This window comes from Zootoca vivipara, chromosome 11, assembly GCF_963506605.1.
Source record: "Zootoca vivipara chromosome 11, rZooViv1.1, whole genome shotgun sequence".
NCBI lineage: Eukaryota > Metazoa > Chordata > Lepidosauria > Squamata > Lacertidae > Zootoca > Zootoca vivipara.
The window spans coordinates 53,683,783-53,704,859 of NC_083286.1; the positions used below are offsets into that span (position 1 = coordinate 53,683,783).

The following is a 21,077-nucleotide window of genomic DNA, read 5'->3' on the forward strand; positions in this document are numbered from 1 at the left end:
TGTCTTTAAACCTCTACAATTCTTTTCCATATAATCCACAAATTTACTCCAATCCCTTAGAAACCTTGTCTCCCTCTGGTTTCGAATCCTGCTAGTCAGTCTCGCTAATTCTGCATATTCAATCATCTTTGTCTGCCAGTCTCCGATTGTCGGTAAGTCCTGGGTCTTCCATTTTTGGGCCAATAATGTCCTTGCCGCGGTTATCGCATACAAAAATAAGGTATTATCCTCCTTGGTTATCTCTTGACCTATCATTCCTAACAAAAAGGCTTCCGGTCTCTTGGGAAAGGTATACTTAAGAATCTTTTTCAGTTCATTATATATCATTTCCCAATAGCCTTTAACCTTTTCACATTTCCACCACATATGATAAAAGTCCCCTTCCTTTTCATTGCATTTCCAGCACATTCTATTACTCATTCTATACATTTTTGCTAATTTCACCGGGGTTAAATGCCATCTATACATCATCTTCCAAACATTCTCTTTCAAAGCAGTACATGCTGTGAATTTTATTGTTTGGTTCCATAGTTTCAACCACGCATCGTATTCAATATTATGCCCAAAATCCTTAGCCCATTTTATCATTACCTCTTTCGTCAATTCATCTTTAGTATACCATTCTAACAGCAAATTGTACATTTTGGACAACAGTTTTATTCTGCCCCCTAGCAACTCTATTTGGAATTTGGACCTTCTCTCCTCAAAACCAGTTTTTTTGTCTTTTACAAATATATCATTGATTTGATGATATTGCAGCCAGCTCGTCAGGTATACTTTAACCTCTTCATACGGTTTTACTTTCCAGCCTTTTTCTGATTGTCTTAAAAATTCTTCATATGTTGGTCTCTCCCCTTCCATATTCACTTTCTTCACTATGATTACATCCATTGGTGAAGAAGGGTTGCCTGTTTTAAGGCTCTGCTGTCACAGAAACCTCCCCACATACAAGTGGATCACAAGCCCCTGTGGTTTGGGTTTAGCAGCACTTTCTGAAGCACGGCCCTTCTCCAAGCTTTGCACTTCTCTGAATTTTGCAGCCATAGAAGAATTCTCCAGCCATACAAGAATGCATACAACAACAGGGCAGATTGTGCATATAAATGCATACGTTACTGAAACTAATATTTAAAAAAGCATTACACCTGGCGGAAATAGAGTTGCAAAAACATGCAAATTACTGAAAATTGCATGCAAATATATGTACGGTAGGAGAAATTTGCAGTAAAAGGCTGGTGAATCTTCGCGGGGAATTTTAATTTTTTTAAAAAAATAAATAAATGTCAAAGCACTGTAGATTAGAAAAATGAGAAGCTGAAAGAAGTCAATGTTGACAGAATCACCTCTCCCTAATTGCAAATGTGTGTGTTTATGTATTTCTGAGTTCACCTGGCTATTGATTAAGAATTAGTGCATAGTGACAGATGGCCAATAAAAAAAAATCCTGTAAGATTCTGGTCCCTTCTGGATTTGAAACCAGTGCAGAAAAATACTCCTCTGCATTTCTGGGCACCTTAAGGTCACGGCATAAGACGAGGGTCTAACAGACAACCAGGATACTTTTAAGTCCCTCCTGGGCAGGTGGCTGAGCCACCTGAAGCTGCCTGTACATGTTTTTGTGTATAGGGTACCATGTACTTCAACATGGCTGGTTTCAATGTGTCTGCACGGCATTGGCGAAGGAGAAATTACCATTTCAGTTGTTCCTCACTGAAATATTGAGAGTTCGGGATCACCTTTGCAATCCCTTGACAAAGCTGCTGCAATGTTTCTTGTGCTCAGTATACCAGTGTTCCCTTTGTGTAATTGAGATGTTCCCTTTGTGTAATTGAGAGAGCAATTTTTTAATCATTCCTGATTGCAGAGAGCATTGACAGAGCAGGAACCTTCAAAACTATAAACACTGTATTTGGCAAAATTGGATATGCTTAATTGTGGGGGTTTTTGTGTCATGAAATACTAGATTTCTGCATATATGTCATAGAGGCTGAAAATGCATGATTCACTTTGCAGCGCTGCTCAGGAGCAGAGGGGTATGTTCGTTTTTAGATTGTACCATGATGAATGCACCATCCCTAAGAAACGGACAGTGTATCGATCACAGCCTTTTTTGTTTAAAGCAAGGAACACTGTCTCTTACTTCTTGAAAACCATTTTGAATCAATTTATCTTTGTTCTAGAAGTGCTGGCTACACTTGAAAGGTAATCTATAGAAAACATGAACTTGAATAGTTGAGCTCCTCAACTGTCACTCACAAGCTTCCTTGTGTGCGAACACTTTCGCTTTAAGATCAGTGAGTCAATGCCCAGCTGTTGCAGAAGGGTCAGTCATAAGAACAGGAGAGTTATCCTTCCTAGACCAGACCAGTGTTCCTAGTTCTGAAGAACCAGACACAATCTGGGAAGCTCATAAGCCCAGTGTCAAAGTAATGATCTTCCTGTTCATCTGTCTCCAGGGATATACTATGTGTATGGCAAGTGGAACCTGCAACAAAATGTTGCAGTATAGAATGCTCCTGTTTAGGGTTCTGACCAGCTTTGCCCTTTACTTGGATACTCCATTCCAGTGGTTCCCAAACTTATTTTTTTGCACAGACCGCTTGAAAATTGCTGGTCATCTTTGTGGACCACAGAATGATTTTTATGCCTGTTTTAGCAGTTGTAGTGTACTGTGCTAGTTGCTGGGTGTTTTGTGTGTGTGTGTTTTTTTATTGCTTCTTTTATTCTTATCTTGCATTCCACAGAATTCAAACTTTGTTGTTATTTAAATTTTTCCCTATAGAAATCTCAGGGCTGTATTCACAGGACACAGAATCTCAGGGCTGTATTCACAGGATAAAACAATGCAGCTCGTGCAGATGATTTAGCAGAGGCGTCACACATGCTGCCGAGCATCTCCTCCCATCATTCTGCACCAGCTGCAATAGGAACATGATTCATACCTGGTCAGACTTTTTGTCTGACTGGCAGCGACTCTCCAAGGCCTCAAATAGTGGTCTTTCCCCATCTACTGCTATCCAATCCTTCTAGCAGCAGATGGCCAAGGATTGAACCTGGGTCCTTCTACATGCAAAGCAGGTCTCCTGCCACTGAGCATCAGTCCCTCCCAAGGAGCCTGCAAGTGTCTGAAAGGCAAGAGGCCGTGTGAAGGCTTCTGGGACCGACCTTCTGCATGCAATGCTTATGCCCTATGACTGAGCTGTGGCCCCATTCCTTTGACTGGGCCAGTTAACGCCATCATTTCCCCCAGTACAGGAGCAGCCGTGGCCTGCGCTTATCAGTGCACATATGTGTGACTGAATGGGGAAGAGGACTAGAATAGAGACAGACACTTCGAGTAGTAATTTGGACAACAACATGTGACTCAAAGACAGAACCAATCACGAGAAAGAGGCAATAAACCAGGCCCATTATGCGAAGCTATAATTTAGTAACCAATTGCCGACATAGTTTGGCTTCAGCAGGGGGTGGGAGAGTTTGATACCTTTGTTAGCTAGGCACGTAGCTCTAGTGCCTCTGGGTCTATTCTAGGTAGAAGATCTGCAGCTTTGTGTCTAGCTAATGGCCAAATAAATTCCCCTGATGAAGACGGCTGAAACAAGTTGGGAATTGCTTCGCAAATTTACTGTTTATCGATGCTTGCCTCTTGCATCTTTCCAGGGCTGTGTACATTGAGTGCTTGAAAACTCAGGAACCCTAGAAGTAGCTGAATTATATATTTGGCATATATATGGCTCCTTGCCATACTCGCTTGCCCATTTTGCTCAGCTGGCGATGTAAAGTAGTAAAAAAAATTGGCAGAATAAATCGTGAGAAATTCTGCACATTTGCAAAATTACGCAGGTTGCAGAATTCAGCTTTTCTCGGTGCAAAATTTGGAATGCCATGCCATCGAGAGTTTGGACAGCTTTTGGCCTCTGTGCCACAGAAATGCATAAAAGCCTCTTCCCCCTCCCCCCGGGTATTTCCAACACTTTTTTTTATGTGCACTAGTTGACTGTGCAAATAGCTGGTGCTGATGATAAACCTCAGCCTTTTATAACCTATAAAATAGTTTTTTTCCCCTTAGCCTTTCTCTAAACATATTATCAAGGGACCCAGGTGGCGCTGTGGTTAAACCACTGATCAGAGGGCTTGCTGATCAGAAGGTTGGCGGTTCGAATCCCTGTGACGGGGTGAGCTCCCGTTGCTCGGTCCCAGCTCCTGCCAACCTAGCAGTTCGAAAGCACGTCAAAATGCAAGTAGATAAATAGGAACCGTTACAGCGGGAAGGTAAACGGCGTTTCCATGTGCTGCTCTGGTTTGCCAGAAGCGGCTTTGTCACGCTGGCCACATGACCTGGAAGCTATACGCCGGCTCCCTCGGCCAATAATGCGAGATGAGCGCGCAACCCCAGAGTCGGTCACGACTGGACCTAATGGTCAGGGGTCCCTTTACCTTTACCTTTAAACATATTATCACAAATATCTGTGATGGCTCGCCTGCCTTTACTGATTCCAAGCTCACCTCATCCAATATATATAGCCTCATCTAGCCAGGAGTGGTTGGGGATTGTCACATGAATGTTCCAAACTTCTCACTCATGTCTCTTTCATTCATCTGAGCTGTCTGTCGGATGCTGCAGCCTTGTACCAGTTTGGTATAAAAATCACAGCTGCTAAACTTTTACAGACATTGCACATACATAATTGAAATGTTTTCCACAGGCACCCCTCTCTGCAGACTGATTTTTTCATAATGTGCCTTAAGCTGCCTTGTAGTCCCTTCTAGGAAAACAGGCTCCATAGATTACCAATCTTTATTTATCTTTATATTGGGGGGGGGTTAGGCTTGGACATTGCAAGAGCCTTGGACATTGTAAGCAGTTTGATGTGTTCTGTGCCAACTGCCACACTAATATTCTTGAGCTTTATACCTGTAAGAGCCGGTTCCCAACATTCCGTCACACCTCAGCGTGACCAAAAATATGTGAACTGGCTTACAATGCATAGATTGTTTTTTTTAAAAAAAAATACAGCAGACATAGTGGGGGTTGGTGCAAGTCTGCTCACAGAGCTCTGTGACTTAGCTTGGAAAATGGACTAGTCATGCCTTCCAAATGCTGTTGGACTCCCAATTCCTACCAGCCCCAGATAGCATGGACAAAAGTCAGGGAGTCCAGCAACATCAGGAGAGCACCAGATTGCCTACTTGTGGACTACCCAGTAAAACTGCTGCAGTTGGACATACTGGGGCAGACAGACACTCTTCTACCCAATCAGGACCCTAAACATTGAGATGGAGAGGACCATTCTGGTTCCAACCTGAAAAGGGGTTTTTGTGAGCCATTGTTCTGCAAGGACCTCTGCGGAAGCAGGCAAACACTGCAGGAAAGAAATTGAGAGTCATTGCGCCTGAAGCCCACCTTCAATTCTTGAAGGTTATTGGAGGCAGGCTCTTGCTTTTTGCAGTTACTTGCATTTCAACAGTCCTTCAGAATTTTGCGGTTCACTCTTCCCTTCCCTTTTCTTTTTTGACACTCGCATGCATTTAATTATGGCAGCAGTTGGCAGCCCCAGACTCTCCTAGCAATTCTATTTAAAAGGCTCGTTTTGAGGGGTCCATAACTCAGTACTTTTAATTTGCAATGGGCTGAAACTTGGCAGACAGTGAGCCAATTTCAGAATCCGTTCTGTGGGCTCTAAATCTAAATACTGATGGCAGGAAATGCCTCTTCCGAGCGGCGAGATATAGTGCTCTGCCTCTTTGAATTAGAGCTTCGCCACGGTGTGCTCGTAGCTCAGTGCTCCCTCCAAATCTCTACCCAAAGGTTTAATTGGTAGCCAAAGGTTTCACAAAGGCTGCAGATCCTTTTGCAGAAGTGTTGGTTGGAAAAGGCCTATGTTCTCCTCTCTCAACAGGGAGATGATCAGGAAGCTGGGTTGTCCTGATTTACGTGTGTGGGAGCTTGGACAGTAGTCGAAGAATTAAGTCCAGTGCGTTCCACACCAATTGTTTGCATTTTGCATTTAATGGCTGAATAAATTGTCAGTTCACTGTGCCCCTGACTCTGCATGCACTAGCAAGAAAGAGCACCGCAGCTCCATTTCATCATGAAAACAAAGAGCCTTAGTTTCGGTAAATAGCAGGGCTGAGGCTTGGGTTAGAAGTGCTGACTTTTGATCTCAAAAAATACCGAGCAGGCCCAGAGGCTGGGACCAAGCATGAAATTTGACAGGTGAGTGTATTGAGCCAGGATAGAACTTAACACAATCTGATGGGTTTGAAGCCAGGGTGTAATCTTAACAGGCTGTAGGCAGAGCCTGGAAGAATCTGGCACTAATGGAAGAGCGATGGAGAATGAGTGTGCAATACTGGCTTTTCATCCCCCAGTACTAGTTGTTTTTCTTATGTGAACAACCCTAGACTCTGGTCTGCTTGGAACTTGGGAGTTTTGCCTAGATCTTTTGTGTGCCTCTGTTGTTGGCAGAAATGTATTCTTAGGTTCCTTCTGTATTCACAAAGCCTTCTGCTTTTGGACAGCTGCACCATTTCTGCTTCTTGCGAATATTTGAAGGCACGAGTATGGCTTCCTATACACTGTAAGGACTTCCACCTAGCTTTTCCTCGCAGCTTTCAGGTTAAACAAGCTATTATAAAGCCTCTTCTGCTTCCTTCTCAGGTGGACCTACCATGACTTCTTCAATAGGTATCGAATTCTTATGAAAAAGAAGGACACCTCAAAAAAGGAGGACAGGAAAGTAATTTGCAAGATGCTGCTGGAAAGCTTAATTAAGGTGAGCAGGGTTAAGAGTCTTTCCACATCCCATGTTGCCTTGGTACTTGTGCTCTGAAGTTCGCTTCCTCCTCCACTGCCCAGTTGGCCAGGTGTTGCCCTGACCTGGGGGACCTTGGAAATTCTAGCAGAATAAAACTCTGTCAGAAGGATTCAATGAAGTAAATGAGACATGGCCATGGGGCTTGTTGTTTTGCCCTCAGTCTAAAAAGGATCTTTTTTTGTACAGCCAGATTCTTAAGATTACTTTAGCAGTCTTTTGCCCATTCCAGGGCCTCCTTTCAATCTCACTTTATTAGAGCCAAATTGAGCATCATGTCTTCAGCTGCTTTGACTGCTCTTCCATCTTGCGGGTGAATGCTGGGAATTGCAGTTTGGCTGCAAGGAGAGGGCTTAGGTCTGTCTAACAGAGAGTTCTCAGCAACACACCTGGGAACTCCAACCCAGATTCTTTGGGGAAGCCATGATAGTAGAGCTGCATTGTAGATTAGGGTTCAGGAGACCGCAGTGACTTTGCCTGCAGCAGAAAGTTTTCAAATCTTTTCCCATTCTTGTGTTATTGCTCAGAGATGGGAAAATAATCACTCCATCGGCAGCTGCCACAGTTCTCCAGAGGTTCTTCTTCAACACTCAGGAATGTACAGCAGCATGACTTCCAACTTCTGGACTCTGAGCATGATGCTCCCAATATGTAGTTAACTCCTAAATTTGGCTTATTGCATCGGATTGCCACATCCAGACAGAGAAGACATTAAGAAAAATAGCATAGGCTGTATGCACAACCCAAGAAAATCCTAATTGTTTTTATTAAAGGGTGTACATTGTCCCTTTTCCAAGTTCCTCTCTCTAGACATGTTCAATCCTACTTCCCAAGCACATGTCCCTGTATGATGCACATGCTCATAAACATGTAAGTGTTGCACACAGAAATGTATTCATATGCACATATAAAGATGTTTGGGCTTGCATCTCAGCATTAAATAGTAATGGCTGTATCACATTTATTTATGTGGTCATAGACTTCTTATAAGATACAATTGGAGTCACAGACCCTAAGTAACATACAAAGGTGGAGAGGTGTGGCAAGTAAATTACGTAAGAATGATGCTGATGATACAGGCATTTTACATGAAAGTGGGCTTAGTGCTTGCATTTCTGTGTGGTGCTTTGTTGTATTTATGTTGTTGCACAGCACCCTGAGACTATTGCAGCAAAGGGCAGTACAAAAATACCTTAATAAATAACAATAAGCATAACAAAATATGGAAAATTTGACATCTGCCCCAAACTTACTCTGAGATCACCTGAGCTCTTATCTTGATTACCAGACTTTTAAACAGGGCCACCCTTCTAGTGATATATTTGCCCTTTCCAGCCATGCATATTCCTTGCACAACACCTTTGAGTCTTCCAGGTAAAGACTTTACAGGGGGATGGATCAAATCCTTCGTCACACCATTATAATGTGCACAATAAAACATCGCAAGAGAGTTTCCTGGGAATTCATCAAAAGGCTGCCATGCCATTTCTTCCAATGGGGTCTGGTTAAATTGACCCTCCATAAAGGCTCCTAGCAAAACTAAATACAGTAGTAATGTATGAAGTAACTCTCAGCGACAGCTCCTTTCGTTTGTTGGATTCTGACTTGCAATGTCACAAGGCTCCATCGCTCTCTGTTGCTTATGTAATCCTGAATCTGAGCGTATGAATGTTGATAAAAGGGTGTCAAAGCCCAGGAACGGCTGTAGCTCAGGTGTAGAGCTTCTGCTTTGCATGCAGGTGGTCTCAGGTTCAATCCCTGGCATATCCCAAGTAGGGGAGAGAGAAACTCTTGTCTAAAAGTCTGGAGAGCTGCTGCCAGTCAATGTAGAGCTAGATCAGGCACCCCCAAAACTTTGGCCCTCCAGATGTTTTGGACTACAATCCCCATCATCCCTGACCACTGGTCCTGTTAGCTAGGGATCATGGGAGTTGTAGGCCAAAACATCTGGAGGGCCACAGTTTGGGGATGCCTGAGCTAGATGGACCAATGGTGTGACTCATTATAAGGCAGCTTCCTGTGTTCTCCTGTTCTGCATTGACTGGCAGCTGCTATCCAAGGTCTCAGACAAAAGGCTCCTTTGGGTCCTTTGCTATTTGAGGTTCTTTTTAACTGGCAATGTCAGTTAAGGACCTGCAGCTGACCTGAAACCCCTCCAGATGTTTCTAATTCCGAAATTAGTTGTACCACCAGCACCCAAGGAAGCAGTAAATAAGCTGGAAGTCACACATCATATAATTTTTGAAACTTCATGTGCAACCCAAAAGAGAGAGAACTGGGTATATGTTTGGTGTGCAAATGTGCCCCTAGCTTTTCTCATGCTCGTTTGTTCCCCACACTCTGACCTGCTTGAGAGGAAACGGGTCAGTTGTCTCATTTTGGGATACCTGCCATCTGCACAGATGTGAAACCTACGCCTAATTTCAGCTAGTTGCAAAATGTGATATAGGCCGTCTTGCGCGCTGATGGGGGAAAACTAAACGGCTGTTTCCCTTAACCCAGTTTCCCTTTATGCTTTTGAAAAGGATCCTGACAAGTTCCAGTTTGGGCGGACCAAGATCTTTTTCCGGGCGGGCCAGGTGGCGTACCTGGAGAAACTACGGGCGGATAAGTTCCGTGCCGCTACCATCATGATACAGAAGACGGTGCGTGGCTGGCTGCAGAAAGCAAAATATCGGAAGATGAAAAAGGCAGCCCTTGAAATCCAGAGGTATACCAGAGGACACCTGGCACGCAGGTAAGCAATAAAACACATGTTCTCATGAGGCCAGTGTAAGAGATACACAATTGGTTACTGATGCTGATAACTTTGAAGTCTAGGAACTTTATATGTTGCAACCCAGTGCATGTGAACTTGCAAAGCTGCCATATACTGAATCTTGGGGACGTGTAACCAATATAGTGACTCCCAGATAGAGTCCAAGCCAGCACAGCCAATGGTCAGGGATGATAAATAATAATAATAATAATAATAATAATAATAATAATAATAATAATAATAATTTATTTATACCCCGCCCATCTGGCTGGGTTTCCCCAGCCACTCTGGGCGGCTTACAACAGAAAAATGAAATAAAATAATCTATTAAACATTAAAAGCCTCCCTAAACAGGGCTGCCTTCAGATGTCTTCTAAAAATCTGGTATATGTTTTTTCCTTTGACATCTGATGGGAGGGTGTTCCACAGGGCAGGCGCCACCACCGAGAAGGCCCTCTGCCTGGTTCCCTGCAACTTGGCTTCTCACAACGAGGGAACCGCCAGAAGGCCCTCGGTACTGGACTTCAGTGTCCAGGCAGAACGATGGGGGTGGAGACGCTCCTTCAGGTATACTGGACTGAGGCCATTTAGGGCTTTAAAAGTCAGCACCAACACTTTGAACTGTGCTTGGAAACGTACTGGGAGCCAATGTAGATCTTTCAAGACCGGTGTTATGTGGCCTCGGCGGCCGCTCCCAGGCACCAGTCTAGCTGCCGCATTCTGGATTGGTTGTAGCTTCCGGGTCACCTTCAAAGGTAGCCCCACGTAGAGCGCATTGCAGTAGTCCAAACGGGAGATAACCAGAGCATGCACCACTCTGGCGAGACAGTCTGCAGGCAGGTAGGGTCTCAGCCTGCGTACCAGATGGAGCTGACAGACAGCTGCCCTGGACACAGAATTAACCTGTGCCTCCATGGACAGCTGTGAATCCAGAATGACTCCCAGGCTGCACACCTTGTCCTTCAGGGGCACAGTTACCCCATTCAGAACCAGGGAATCCTCCACACCTGCCCGCCTCCTGTCCCTCGCAAACAGTACTTCTGTCTTGTCAGGATTCAACCTCAATCTGTTAGCCGCCATCCATCCTCCAACCGCCTCCAGGCACTCACACAGGACCTTCACCACCTTCACTGGCTCTGATTTGAAAGAGAGGTAGAGCTGATGGGGAATTGTTTCTTTATTAATTATATGTCTATACTGCCCTTCATCCAAGGACCACAGGGCAGTTTACAATACAAAAACACATAACGTTGTTGGCACCCATCTGCCTCGAGAGAGTGTGTCTCTTACATGAAGGTGTTGCATTGATGGAAGTGCTACCATTGAAAAGGCTGGTTTCCTTGAAGCTTCCAGGTATGAAACCTCTGGCCATGGTGATAATGGTGCAACCATGCTTCACACAGCAATGAATGTGGCATCGGTAGCCTCCCTCCCCCCACAAGCTAATGTTCCTAGTTATTTCTACTACTTTCTTGTAAGTTGCTTTGAGAACTTTGGTGCAGAAAGCCACAAATTAATGGCTTGGGGGGAGTCATGTGCTTCAAATGTTCACTGAATGCCCTTTAAGTATACAGTGTGGCTCTCCCCACCCCTAATAACAACAACAACAACAACAACAATAAATTATTATTTATACCCTACCCATTATTTATACCCCTCCCATCTGGCTGGGTTTCCCCAGCCACTCTGGGCGGCTCCCAACCGAATATTAAAAACACAATACAGCATTAAACATTAAAAGCTTCCCTAAACAGGGCTGCCTTCAGTTGTTTATTTCCTTGACATCTGGTGGGAGGGGGCCACTGCTGAGAAGGCCCTCTGCCTGGTTCCCTGTAACCTCACTTCTTGCAGGGAGGGAGCCACCAGAAGGCCCTTGGCGCTGGACCTCAGTGTCTGGGCAGAACGATGGGGGAACCATGTCCTTGCCAAGCAAATATTGTTTTAAATAATCTGCTCTCATGTTTTGTGTCCCTTTCCCTTTGGAGCAAACCTTGAAAACTATACATTCTTTGGGAATATACAAGAAACGATTCCTCTCTTGCAGTGGGTGAAAGTCTTTGTCCTTGTGTGATAGACTTGGTTTCTGCCATATGATAAGAACAGGGAGCCCTGCAGGAATCAAACGCAATAGGAAATTGGATAAGCCACTTTCACAAGTTCTCTCTCTCTCTTTTTTAATCGCTCCGAGCAAAGAACAAATAATAAAATCCAATGAAGCACACTTAACCACCTCGAAAAACTTGAGGTTTTATAAATATTTATTGAAAGAGATGTAATAACGAGCTGGTCGTAAATTCCGCAAGCCAATACTCTGATCTGCAGTACTACAAGGGATACTAACTGCATCCCAAATTAAGAACCATGTAGGAAACCGCTTGGAGTCCTGCTCCTAGATGTTGCCAAACCAGTGCACATTGCTTTAAATGTCAAATCAATTTGCTGCCTTTGTGCTGGATTTCTCGTAACCAGTAGTTACGCTGCACTACACTTGCTTTTGGTGCTGGGGGACTGGAGCAGCTAGCTGCGATGAGGATGTCTTTTAGGGCTTTAAAATTTAAGGCCGGGATGTGAAAAGCTAAGATAAACGGAGACGGTTTATGTGCTACATTTTATTTTAATCCTGGAAGAGCATTAACAACTTTTCAGACACCGTAGCAAAGTATAATAAAAGTTGCCAGGCAGGGCCGGATCGTCTGTTGGGCAGACAATACATTTGTCCCATGGAGTGGCCTTAAAAGGGCTACCCAGCAGCCACCTTCTACACACCACCAATGTCTTCAGTGGAGCTTACAACCAGTGAAGAATTTAGAACACACAGGTAGTGAAAGGGTATGGGGAGCAGTGGCAGAGGAAGCCGCTTGGGCGCCTGGGGCAGTGCCCAGGGGCTGCACGCACCGCGGGGCCTCCGGAGTCTCCCTGCCTCCTCCAACTCAGCTGCCCTACAGCTGGGGGGAGGCAGCAGGCGGAGTATTTGGGCAGAGCGGTGCCTGTGCGTGCCCAAGCCACAGTGTCTCTCCCAGGACAGACGCGTGGCTCGGGTGCGCTGCAGGCCTCGTGATGAGTGCTGCCCAGCATTTTGTCACCCCCCTCAGTGATGACACCCAGGGCGGACTGCTCCCACCACACCCCCTTCCTCCGCCCCTGATGGGGAGAACTTGTTTTTCCCACGCTTCCCAGTGCACTTTGCATATCACAAGAAGTCTGGGTTGTTCTCTTTCTGCTTTGAAGTGGGCAGCTTACTGCCCAAGTGCTGCCAAACCCACTTTAATTGTGCAACTTGAATTTGCTGATAATGTGATGGACTCTCACGGCTGTCCAAGAGCAGCAGCCTAAGTTAACAGAGGGTGACTGCAGCATCACCCCATAGTGCGCCCCATCTCACTCCACCGGCACGCCCAGCTTAATCATGTGTTTCCTGTGGGTTTAACCACAGAGCCCAGGGCTTGCAGATCAGAAGGTCGGTGGTTCGAATCCCCGCGACGGGGTGAGCTCCCGTTGCTCGATCCCAGCTCCTGCCAACCTAGCAGTTCGAAAGCACGTCAGAGTGCAAGTAGATAATTAGGAACCGCTACAGCGGGAAGGTAAACGGCGTTTCCATGTGCTGCTCTGGTTCACCAGAAGCGGCTTTGTCATGCTGGCCACATGACCTGGAAGCTGTACGCTGGCTCCCTCGGCCAATAAAGCGAGATGAGCACCGCAACCCCAGAGTCGGTCACGACTGGACCTAATGGTCAGGGGTCCCTTTACCTTTTAATAAATTATGATGGGTGCAAATGAGATGCAATGTGTTTTGCACAACTGGAACATGATGAGTCTTGGAGTGAAGACTGAGAGACATTTCAAAGGGTGGTTTTGGCACTCATTTGTTGCATTTGGGGGGCGTTTGTTTTCATGGCAGAGAATGTTAGCCATTTCCGCCACACTTGGTGGAAGCTCCGACTTCAGATCCTCCCAGGAAACTCTAACTGAGAACTGAGCATACTCAGCAGCCAAATAACGCCGAGTGTCAGTTGGGAAAGAAAATGAGAGGGAATATAGTAAAGCACCCTGGATCAGGGCATGTCTGGGTGTGACCCTGGACAGGAACCAACCCTACTAACGAGGGAGGACACATTGCAAAATTTGGTTGCAGGTCTCACTTGTTGTTGTTAAACCTTTCAATTCTTGCACTTTTACAGACTGGCTGACCGTCTTAGGAAGACGAGAGCGGCCATTGTTTTACAGAAACAATATCGGATGTTGAGGATCCGCCGGGCCTACCAAGCAATCCACAGGGCTGCCATCACAATCCAAGCCTTCACCCGAGGAATGTTTGTCAGAAAGACCTATCGAAAGGTAGGATTCTTCTTTTTGAAAATACTTTCCCCGTCAGTACACAGGAAACTTCTTCCAACTTGACCTATCAGCGTTCTGTCTGGCACTTGTCTTTGCACTTTGTGTTTGGTTGGAGACAGTCGTGGCCTTCTGAAAACAGCCACAACACCTTTCTCCCACCCTCATACCCAGCTTCTAATTTTGCGTTACAGTTGTACATAGCAGCAGATTAGAAGCTGCTCATTCTCAGGTCAAGTTCATTCTCAGGTCAAGGAATTTATGAAAGCTCAGCTTGGAGCCGCCGCCACCTTGTGTTCAGGGTTTGGGGAGATACATGTTGGTGTTATTTCTAGCCATAGGTACCCAGAACAGTTGGCTTTCCCCCTAATTTAGACTGAACCACACTGGAAGCCTGCAGAGATCTCCTGCAGCAGAAGACTGTTGGTTTGGAAGGCATGAACAGTGCTATCGAACCACCAACACCACTTTTTTAAAAACGAGAACTGTCCTAAACTCTTTTGTCTTCATGCAGCTTTGCCGCTGAACACTCACTGACTTGATTGTGATTTAACACTTCCGGGTGGTTGCTATTCTCGAGTGGGATTCATTAGCATGCTGACAAATTCAGGTTGCACAATTATGGTTGGTTGGCAGGTCTTCTGCAGCAGCCACGCTTCCCAAGAAGATGGGACTTATTTGCGATATGGAAATTGATGGGGGAAATGCAACAGGAAGATTTGGGATAACACTTGCTTTGACGCAGGGTCATCTAACCTCCCCCACAAACAAATTGGAATGAATGTTCATTAACCAGCCAACATCATCTAATCTCCCTGCAAAGAAACCAGGACGAATGCTGTATAAACAGGTCATTTGGAAGTGAACTTTGTCTGTGGGCAGGATTTCAGCGTTGACTTTATTGAAGATCAGTGTTATCTACTTGTGATTTGATCTGAGTTGCCTGAATTTGTGAGGAATTCAGCACCTTGCTAAGGTGATTTTTTCCCATCAGGGCAAGGATTTCCACTTGCCAGATGGAATGACACCCCCCGATCCTCCCCCAAAGGCTGTTCTGGGGTTCTTCCAACCACTCCATAGCCAGTTTTTGGGGTGTGGAGGAGCATGAAGGAAGCCCCTTTGCACAAGCGGAAATCCTTGCTCTGAGCTTCCAATAACAGGACTCCTTAGGTGAATACACCTTTTGAGTCCCAAACTAGTTGTGGTCTTAACAATTTGGCCAAAGCTACACTGTGTCTCTTATCTCAGTTTCCCATCCGTCAAATATTGGCAATGACATTCAACTCCCAAAACAGTATGGAAACGCACCAAATAGTTTGGAGCAGACTGCGCAAGGGAAATTACACGGGGAGCTGCCTTATTGCCAGGTCAAACTTTTTGCCCATCTACTCCAGTATTGTCTACTCTGGCAGGCAGCACCTCTCCAGAGTCGTGGGTGCAGGTCCTTCCCATCACCTGCTGCCTGATTCTTCTAACAGCAGGGCAAGGATGATGTCAGACTTGAACTCCTATCATTGGGTTACTCTTCCTGTAAGAACAAAAGGATTTTGTTCTTTCTTTTCTGACATGGAAGCTTGTCCATTTTCAGAGTCCAAAAGCACAAGCTGTTCTTATTTCACTGCTCAAGCTGCCCAGGCAGAAGCAATTCTTCTGCAGCCTCTCAGAGAGTGCTAGTTTAATGAAGCTGTTCTCACAGAGAGGTACCCCGCGGCAAAGTGGAAATCTGGAAATGTCATCCGTATCAGCCACGCAGTGAAGAATTTACCTGACAGAACAGGTATTGGAATTACACTTGAAAATGCATCTGCTTGGTGAAGTCACTTTTACAGCTGGTCCTAATGATCTCTCTCCTTGTGGTGGCCAGTGCTTCTTCCACAGGGGCAGCTCCCTACTTGTGGCAAAGGGGATCCTTAGGTTCATTCACAGAGAACAGGAGCTATGACCTTAAGTCTGCCTTCCTCTTCAATTTGGCAGACAATTCAGAATCCCCACAAAAGAAAAAAGCAGCTGCTCTGCGATCTCCCAGTCACTCACCTGGGCAGAGTAATTTCCAAATCTACTTTTTAAACCTGTCTTTGGAGTCACAGAATGCCTGCGTTTTTAAATGTGCATGCACCATTCAAAATCTGCCTCAAGTTGCATGAACTTTGTGCTTTTACATTCATAAACCCAGCACGTGGGAGGCAGCCCTCAGAATAATACCATGTGCATTTGATTTTTACAGAATTGCTTTGCTGGATCAGACCTGGATTCATCTAGTCTGCTTCTGTTTGCCTCTGTATCTGGTCGTTCCATTTAGCTATCATAGCAAGCAGCTGTTTGATAGACCCCCTTCTCCGTTATTTTTCCCCCTCACCTTTTTTCTCCTCTCAAGGCATCCAAGTTAGTTGTCATCACTCCGTCTTGTGAGAGTGACATAAGTTAACCACGCCTTATATTATGCACTTGGGCGCATGGATGGCAGCATTAAGAGGCAGTTTTGATCTCTCTAGAAAATAGTATGAAGCACTGAGGAAGAAATCCTTTGGATGTGGTGCTGTTCCCATTGCCACTGTGGAACATGTCACACTGTGTGACAAACAAGAAAGTGTGTCTTAACTGCTGTTAATAAAGAATGTGGAATTTGGCCATAAATGTGTTCTGAACAGCACCAGTGTTAGAACACTATAGGTGGAAAACATCTGTCGCCCCATGACCTGCATGCGAACTGTCTGGGCAGGGTGGAGCATGAAGATGGCCAGTGTTGGATGACAGAGTCCTGAACTAGATGGACATTTGGTCTGATCCAGGAAGGTATTTTTCATGTTTGCTGTGTTAGCTGTGATACGATTGATGAATTGCTGCAGAAATGAGTCCCTGGTTAACCTGAGGTTCCTGTGGTGTGAAAGTTATACATCAACTGTATGATGCAACTACTAAGCTTGGCAGCATTCTTCATATTGGTAGAGAGAAATCGCAACAGCTATGACAACAGCTACGGCTACACAGATGGGGCCATGCTATATTGCCATCACGGGCTCTTCTCCCCTGCCCTCCCCACTTCTCCTGAGGGTCACTTCATCCCTGTGTTTTGCAGATGCTCATGGAGCACAAAGCTACCATCATCCAGAAGCATGCCCGAGCCTGGCTAACTCGGAGGCATTTTGTCAGGTTCAGAAGTGCAGCTGTAGTTATCCAATGCTACTTCAGGCGCATGAAGGCCAAGCAAGAGCTGAAGGCCCTGAAGATAGAGGCGAGGTCAGCAGAGCACTTGAAGAGGCTCAATATTGGCATGGAGAACAAGGTGGTTCAGCTGCAGAGGAAGATAGATGAACAGGTAAAACCCTCCATGAGTCCTGCTGTGTAGTGTATATTTGGACCTCTCAGCTGCTCTGGATGTAGGGGCATGGGTGGGGAACCTGTAGCCCTCCAGTTATTGTTGGGCTACAATTCCCGCCCTTCCTGACCATTAGCCATGCTGCCTGGAGCTGATGAGAGCTGTAGTCCAGCAACACCTGGCAAGCTACAAGTTGTCCCCCATTGTTGTAGATACCACGTCCACAGAATATTCTGCAGCTCCATCACCAGAGTGGGAATGCGGAGATAGCAAAAAGCTTTAATCCACCTTAAGCTTTCATTTACCAATATATGCATGTGTGTGTGTGTGTATAGTCCAGGGGTCTGCAACCTGCGGCTCCGGAGCCGCATGTGGCTCTTTTACACCTTTGCTTCGGCTCCGGAGCGGATACGAGGGGAGGAGGCGTCCGAGCCATGCGCCGCCTGAGCCCCATGCGGCGGCGCCCGCCACGCCCGCCAGACACTCGCGCGGTGCCCACCGCCGCCGGAGCACACGCCGCTGTGCGCCTGCGCTGTGCAAAAAGGACGCAAGGTGACGTTAGCAGCCCGGGGAGCGTGGTCGGCCCCCTCCCTGCATCAGCCCCTCCCCGCCGCCAATAGGCTCACGGGGGACGGGGGTGGAGTTATTTATTTTTTTAAACGGGCGCACTTCTTCCCGCCCAGCAGCAGAAAAGGCTTGCGGGCTCGGAGCGCGTGTTTGCTGCTGCTGCTCCTGCCTGCGGCCTGCCTGTGGCCTCCTGCCGGCCTGGTCAGGAGATTGAGGTAGATGTATTAATCAATGGGTTGATTCAATATGAGGAAATTTTATAAGTTCACTTGATGGGAGCAACACACATGAAACCATACAGGTGTCCTAATAAGGGAGTCAGAGTTTTGCCCATTCCCAGTAATCAAGGCAGCCCAAACTCAAAGTTATTTTTATAATGACGAGGATGACATTGGGCCCTCATTATTAATTATTATTTACATCAGGCACTGATTATGATTTATGGTACACTGGGGCCCTGATTAATTTTCTATGGCATTTTGGGGCATTGATTATTGGGCATAGCAAATTTTGCTATGGGGCCCTCTGATTTCTAATTACGTCCCTGTTTTGCGGCTCCCAGTTTATTTTTTTTTCTTCGGAAACGGGTCCAAGTGGCTCTTTTTGTCTTAAAGGTTGCAGACCCCTGGTATAGTCCTTGATGATGTGGCTAGTTGGATACAATGAAGTTTGGGGTACTCCTATTACTCTTGCCCCTACTGACAGCCTGACCCCAATAATCACATGCTTCCCTTTGTTCAGGCTCAATATTTTCAGGAACTTAATAACCTGTTTTCTTTTGAGTCTATGTAGATCAGTATGGCCTATACTTACATCTAATAAGTGCCCAAAGTGGCCTGCAGTAAAATCAGTGCAAATTCATAACAAACTTAAAGGCAATCACTATAAAAATGGTGAAACAAAGGATGAAACAGAAACTGTAGACCCAGCAGAATCTAAACCAGAAAGCAATTAAAAGCTTACCAATGTTGTGGTTTAGTCGTGTCCGACTCTTCGTGACCCCATGGACCATAGCACGCCAGGCACTCCTGTCTGGTGGTTGAAAACCTGGTGGTTGAACAGAAAACTCAGTAAGGACTTCAATAGGGAAACAGCTCCTAGAAATTGTTTTCCATAGCCAAGGTATTTCTGGTGAAGAAAATGCCAGCTCTGGTGGATCGGGCCCTCTTGATGATGACTTCAAAAACTGGGCAGGCTCATATTCCTTTATCTATCCGCTTATAGGCGGCTTCCTATATATATATACACACAAAATCTCAAAGCAGTTTACAAGAAAAGTGTTGAAACTCTTTAAGACATACATAAAACCACAATATATAAATTGATTGTGAATAACAAGAAGCAAAAATATCCAGAACAGAGAGGGGTGGGAATAAAAATACTGAAAGACTAAAAAAATGTCGAGCGGTATTACCCAGTAATTAACGGCCTAGAAATGCTCAGACATAAAGACACGGTTTGTTGTTGTTTTTAGTGAATGTCAAAGATATGCTACAGAGTGCGCCTCCCAAGGATGGTGCTTGCATATGGAATCAGGTGGTCCTGGCATACGGTTGAATGTATCGCTAATGCAAAGTTTTATTCTACTTGGTATGGAGGGGGAATCTAAAAAAAATGCCTGGATATTCTCATTGTAAGGAAGGATGGTTGGGATAAAAAAAACCCATTTAGCGTGAAGTAGCTGACATTTGTCAGTAGCTGGGATGGTGAGTGGGAATCTACTCAGGAATCTACTCAGTGGTTTTCTGACAATTGGCAGCTGAGCAGTGGTGTGCAGCACCATCTTCACAATTCCCAGATTCACTTCCTGCTCGCTGAAGCATGCCATGGTTGGGATACTTATCTGCAAAGGTAGATGATGCAACTTCTCCAAGGGCAGGATTCTCCTAATAGCTAGCCCAGGTGTTAGTTTATTCCCTGGTGTGTATATCTTCTCCTTCAAAGTGCTTGGAGTTGTTAATCCTTTATGCCTTCAAGCGCTGGCTTGTTTGATGTTTGTTTGTTTGTTTGTTTGTTTGTTTGTTGCATTTGTATCAAACCTTTTCTTCAAGGTACTCAAGGTGGCATATACGGTTCTCCCCCTCCTCAGTTATCCCCCACTACAACCTTGTGGGGTAGGAAAGGCTGAGGGCCAGTGACAGACCCAAGGTCATCTATTGTTTAGTGGGGAGTTGAACCCTGGTCTTCCAGAACCTAACGCTAACCACTACGCCACACTGGCTCTTCAGCTGGGCTGTTGCTCAGAAATATCAGGCATCCTGTCCCCCTCTCAGCAATTGCATGCATAATTCGGAACACCATTGCTTTCTCTCGCGTTTGCGTGTTTCTCTTGCTTTATTCAGGACACTTGTCCACTGTGGCAAATTAACTTTGGAAATGGGAAGCTACAGGCATTTGTTCCATCCCTGTGGTTGATTCTTATTAGTAGAATCTATCATACCAAATTCTGTTTAGAATAAGACATGCCTTGTTGTGTCAGACAAGTAGAAGAAGTCAACCTCCAAGGAAGCAGTTCTGTAACAAGAGGGGGGCTGAAAATCAGGGCTGGGGAAGGGACGCTTGGTCAGTTGAATCAAGATCTTAGCTTTTTGCCAATCCAGTAGGTAACATGACTTGGAATGGGTTAAATGGTACATGTAGATGGTACCATCTAAATGGTACAAGTCAGATGGGGTTTGGGGTGGGGTTAGGGAATTCATAGGTCTTGCAGGTTAGCCAGGAAGTCAAAACCTCACCCTGAAGGGCCCTAGTTATTGTCCTGTCTGGCTCTGCATCCCACATCACCACAGGGGCAACCATTTCTGTGCAGAGCTCTTGGATTGAGCAACGATAAACTTCCTGAAGGTCAAAAGGTGGCAAAAAGAAATTGACAACTTGCTGATCTTCAATGTGTGCAGGTTTTTTTTAGCTTTTTTTTTTTTAAGCCTTGCTTAACCTTGGCTCAGACTGAATTAAGGAAGACAATTGTTGAGTCCTGTAGAGAAATCCCTCTTGCGTACAGATTGGTTGTGATGTTAAAAAGGAGCTGCTACAGAGCCAAGCTTTCCTACTAAAGCCTCCATTGTGCTTGCTCCCCCATCGCTTATCGCTATTGACTGCCAAAAAAAAGCCATGCTAAGACAACAATAAAGGAGATAGGGATCTTTAGCCTATGGTGCATTTTCTGATTGGGGAAGGCAAGAGAAGCATCGAGTTCTCATTTGGATGAGAGGTGCCAATATTGGAGGAGTTTTCCCTCTAGACAAATGTATAGATTTAGAAGGGGCCTCAGCGGTCTGATCTGTTGCCC

General features: G+C 45.5%; 1 protein-coding gene across 6 annotated transcripts in view; it reads left to right on the forward strand.

Annotated features, from left to right (window-relative positions):
* Nucleotides 1-21,077, forward strand: part of MYO5B (myosin VB) — a 289,538-nt gene that overhangs the window by 202,978 nt on the left and 65,483 nt on the right. For 5 of the 6 annotated variants that reach the window (XM_060280366.1, XM_060280369.1, XM_060280365.1 and 2 more), the window contains exons 18-21: nucleotides 6,662-6,776; nucleotides 9,341-9,552; nucleotides 13,752-13,908; nucleotides 16,982-17,221. In XM_060280366.1, the coding sequence (XP_060136349.1) occupies nucleotides 6,662-6,776; nucleotides 9,341-9,552; nucleotides 13,752-13,908; nucleotides 16,982-17,221 (724 nt within the window). The remainder of the gene's footprint in view (nucleotides 1-6,661; nucleotides 6,777-9,340; nucleotides 9,553-13,751; nucleotides 13,909-16,981; nucleotides 17,222-21,077) is intronic. The other variant, XM_060280368.1, reaches the window with a different exon arrangement.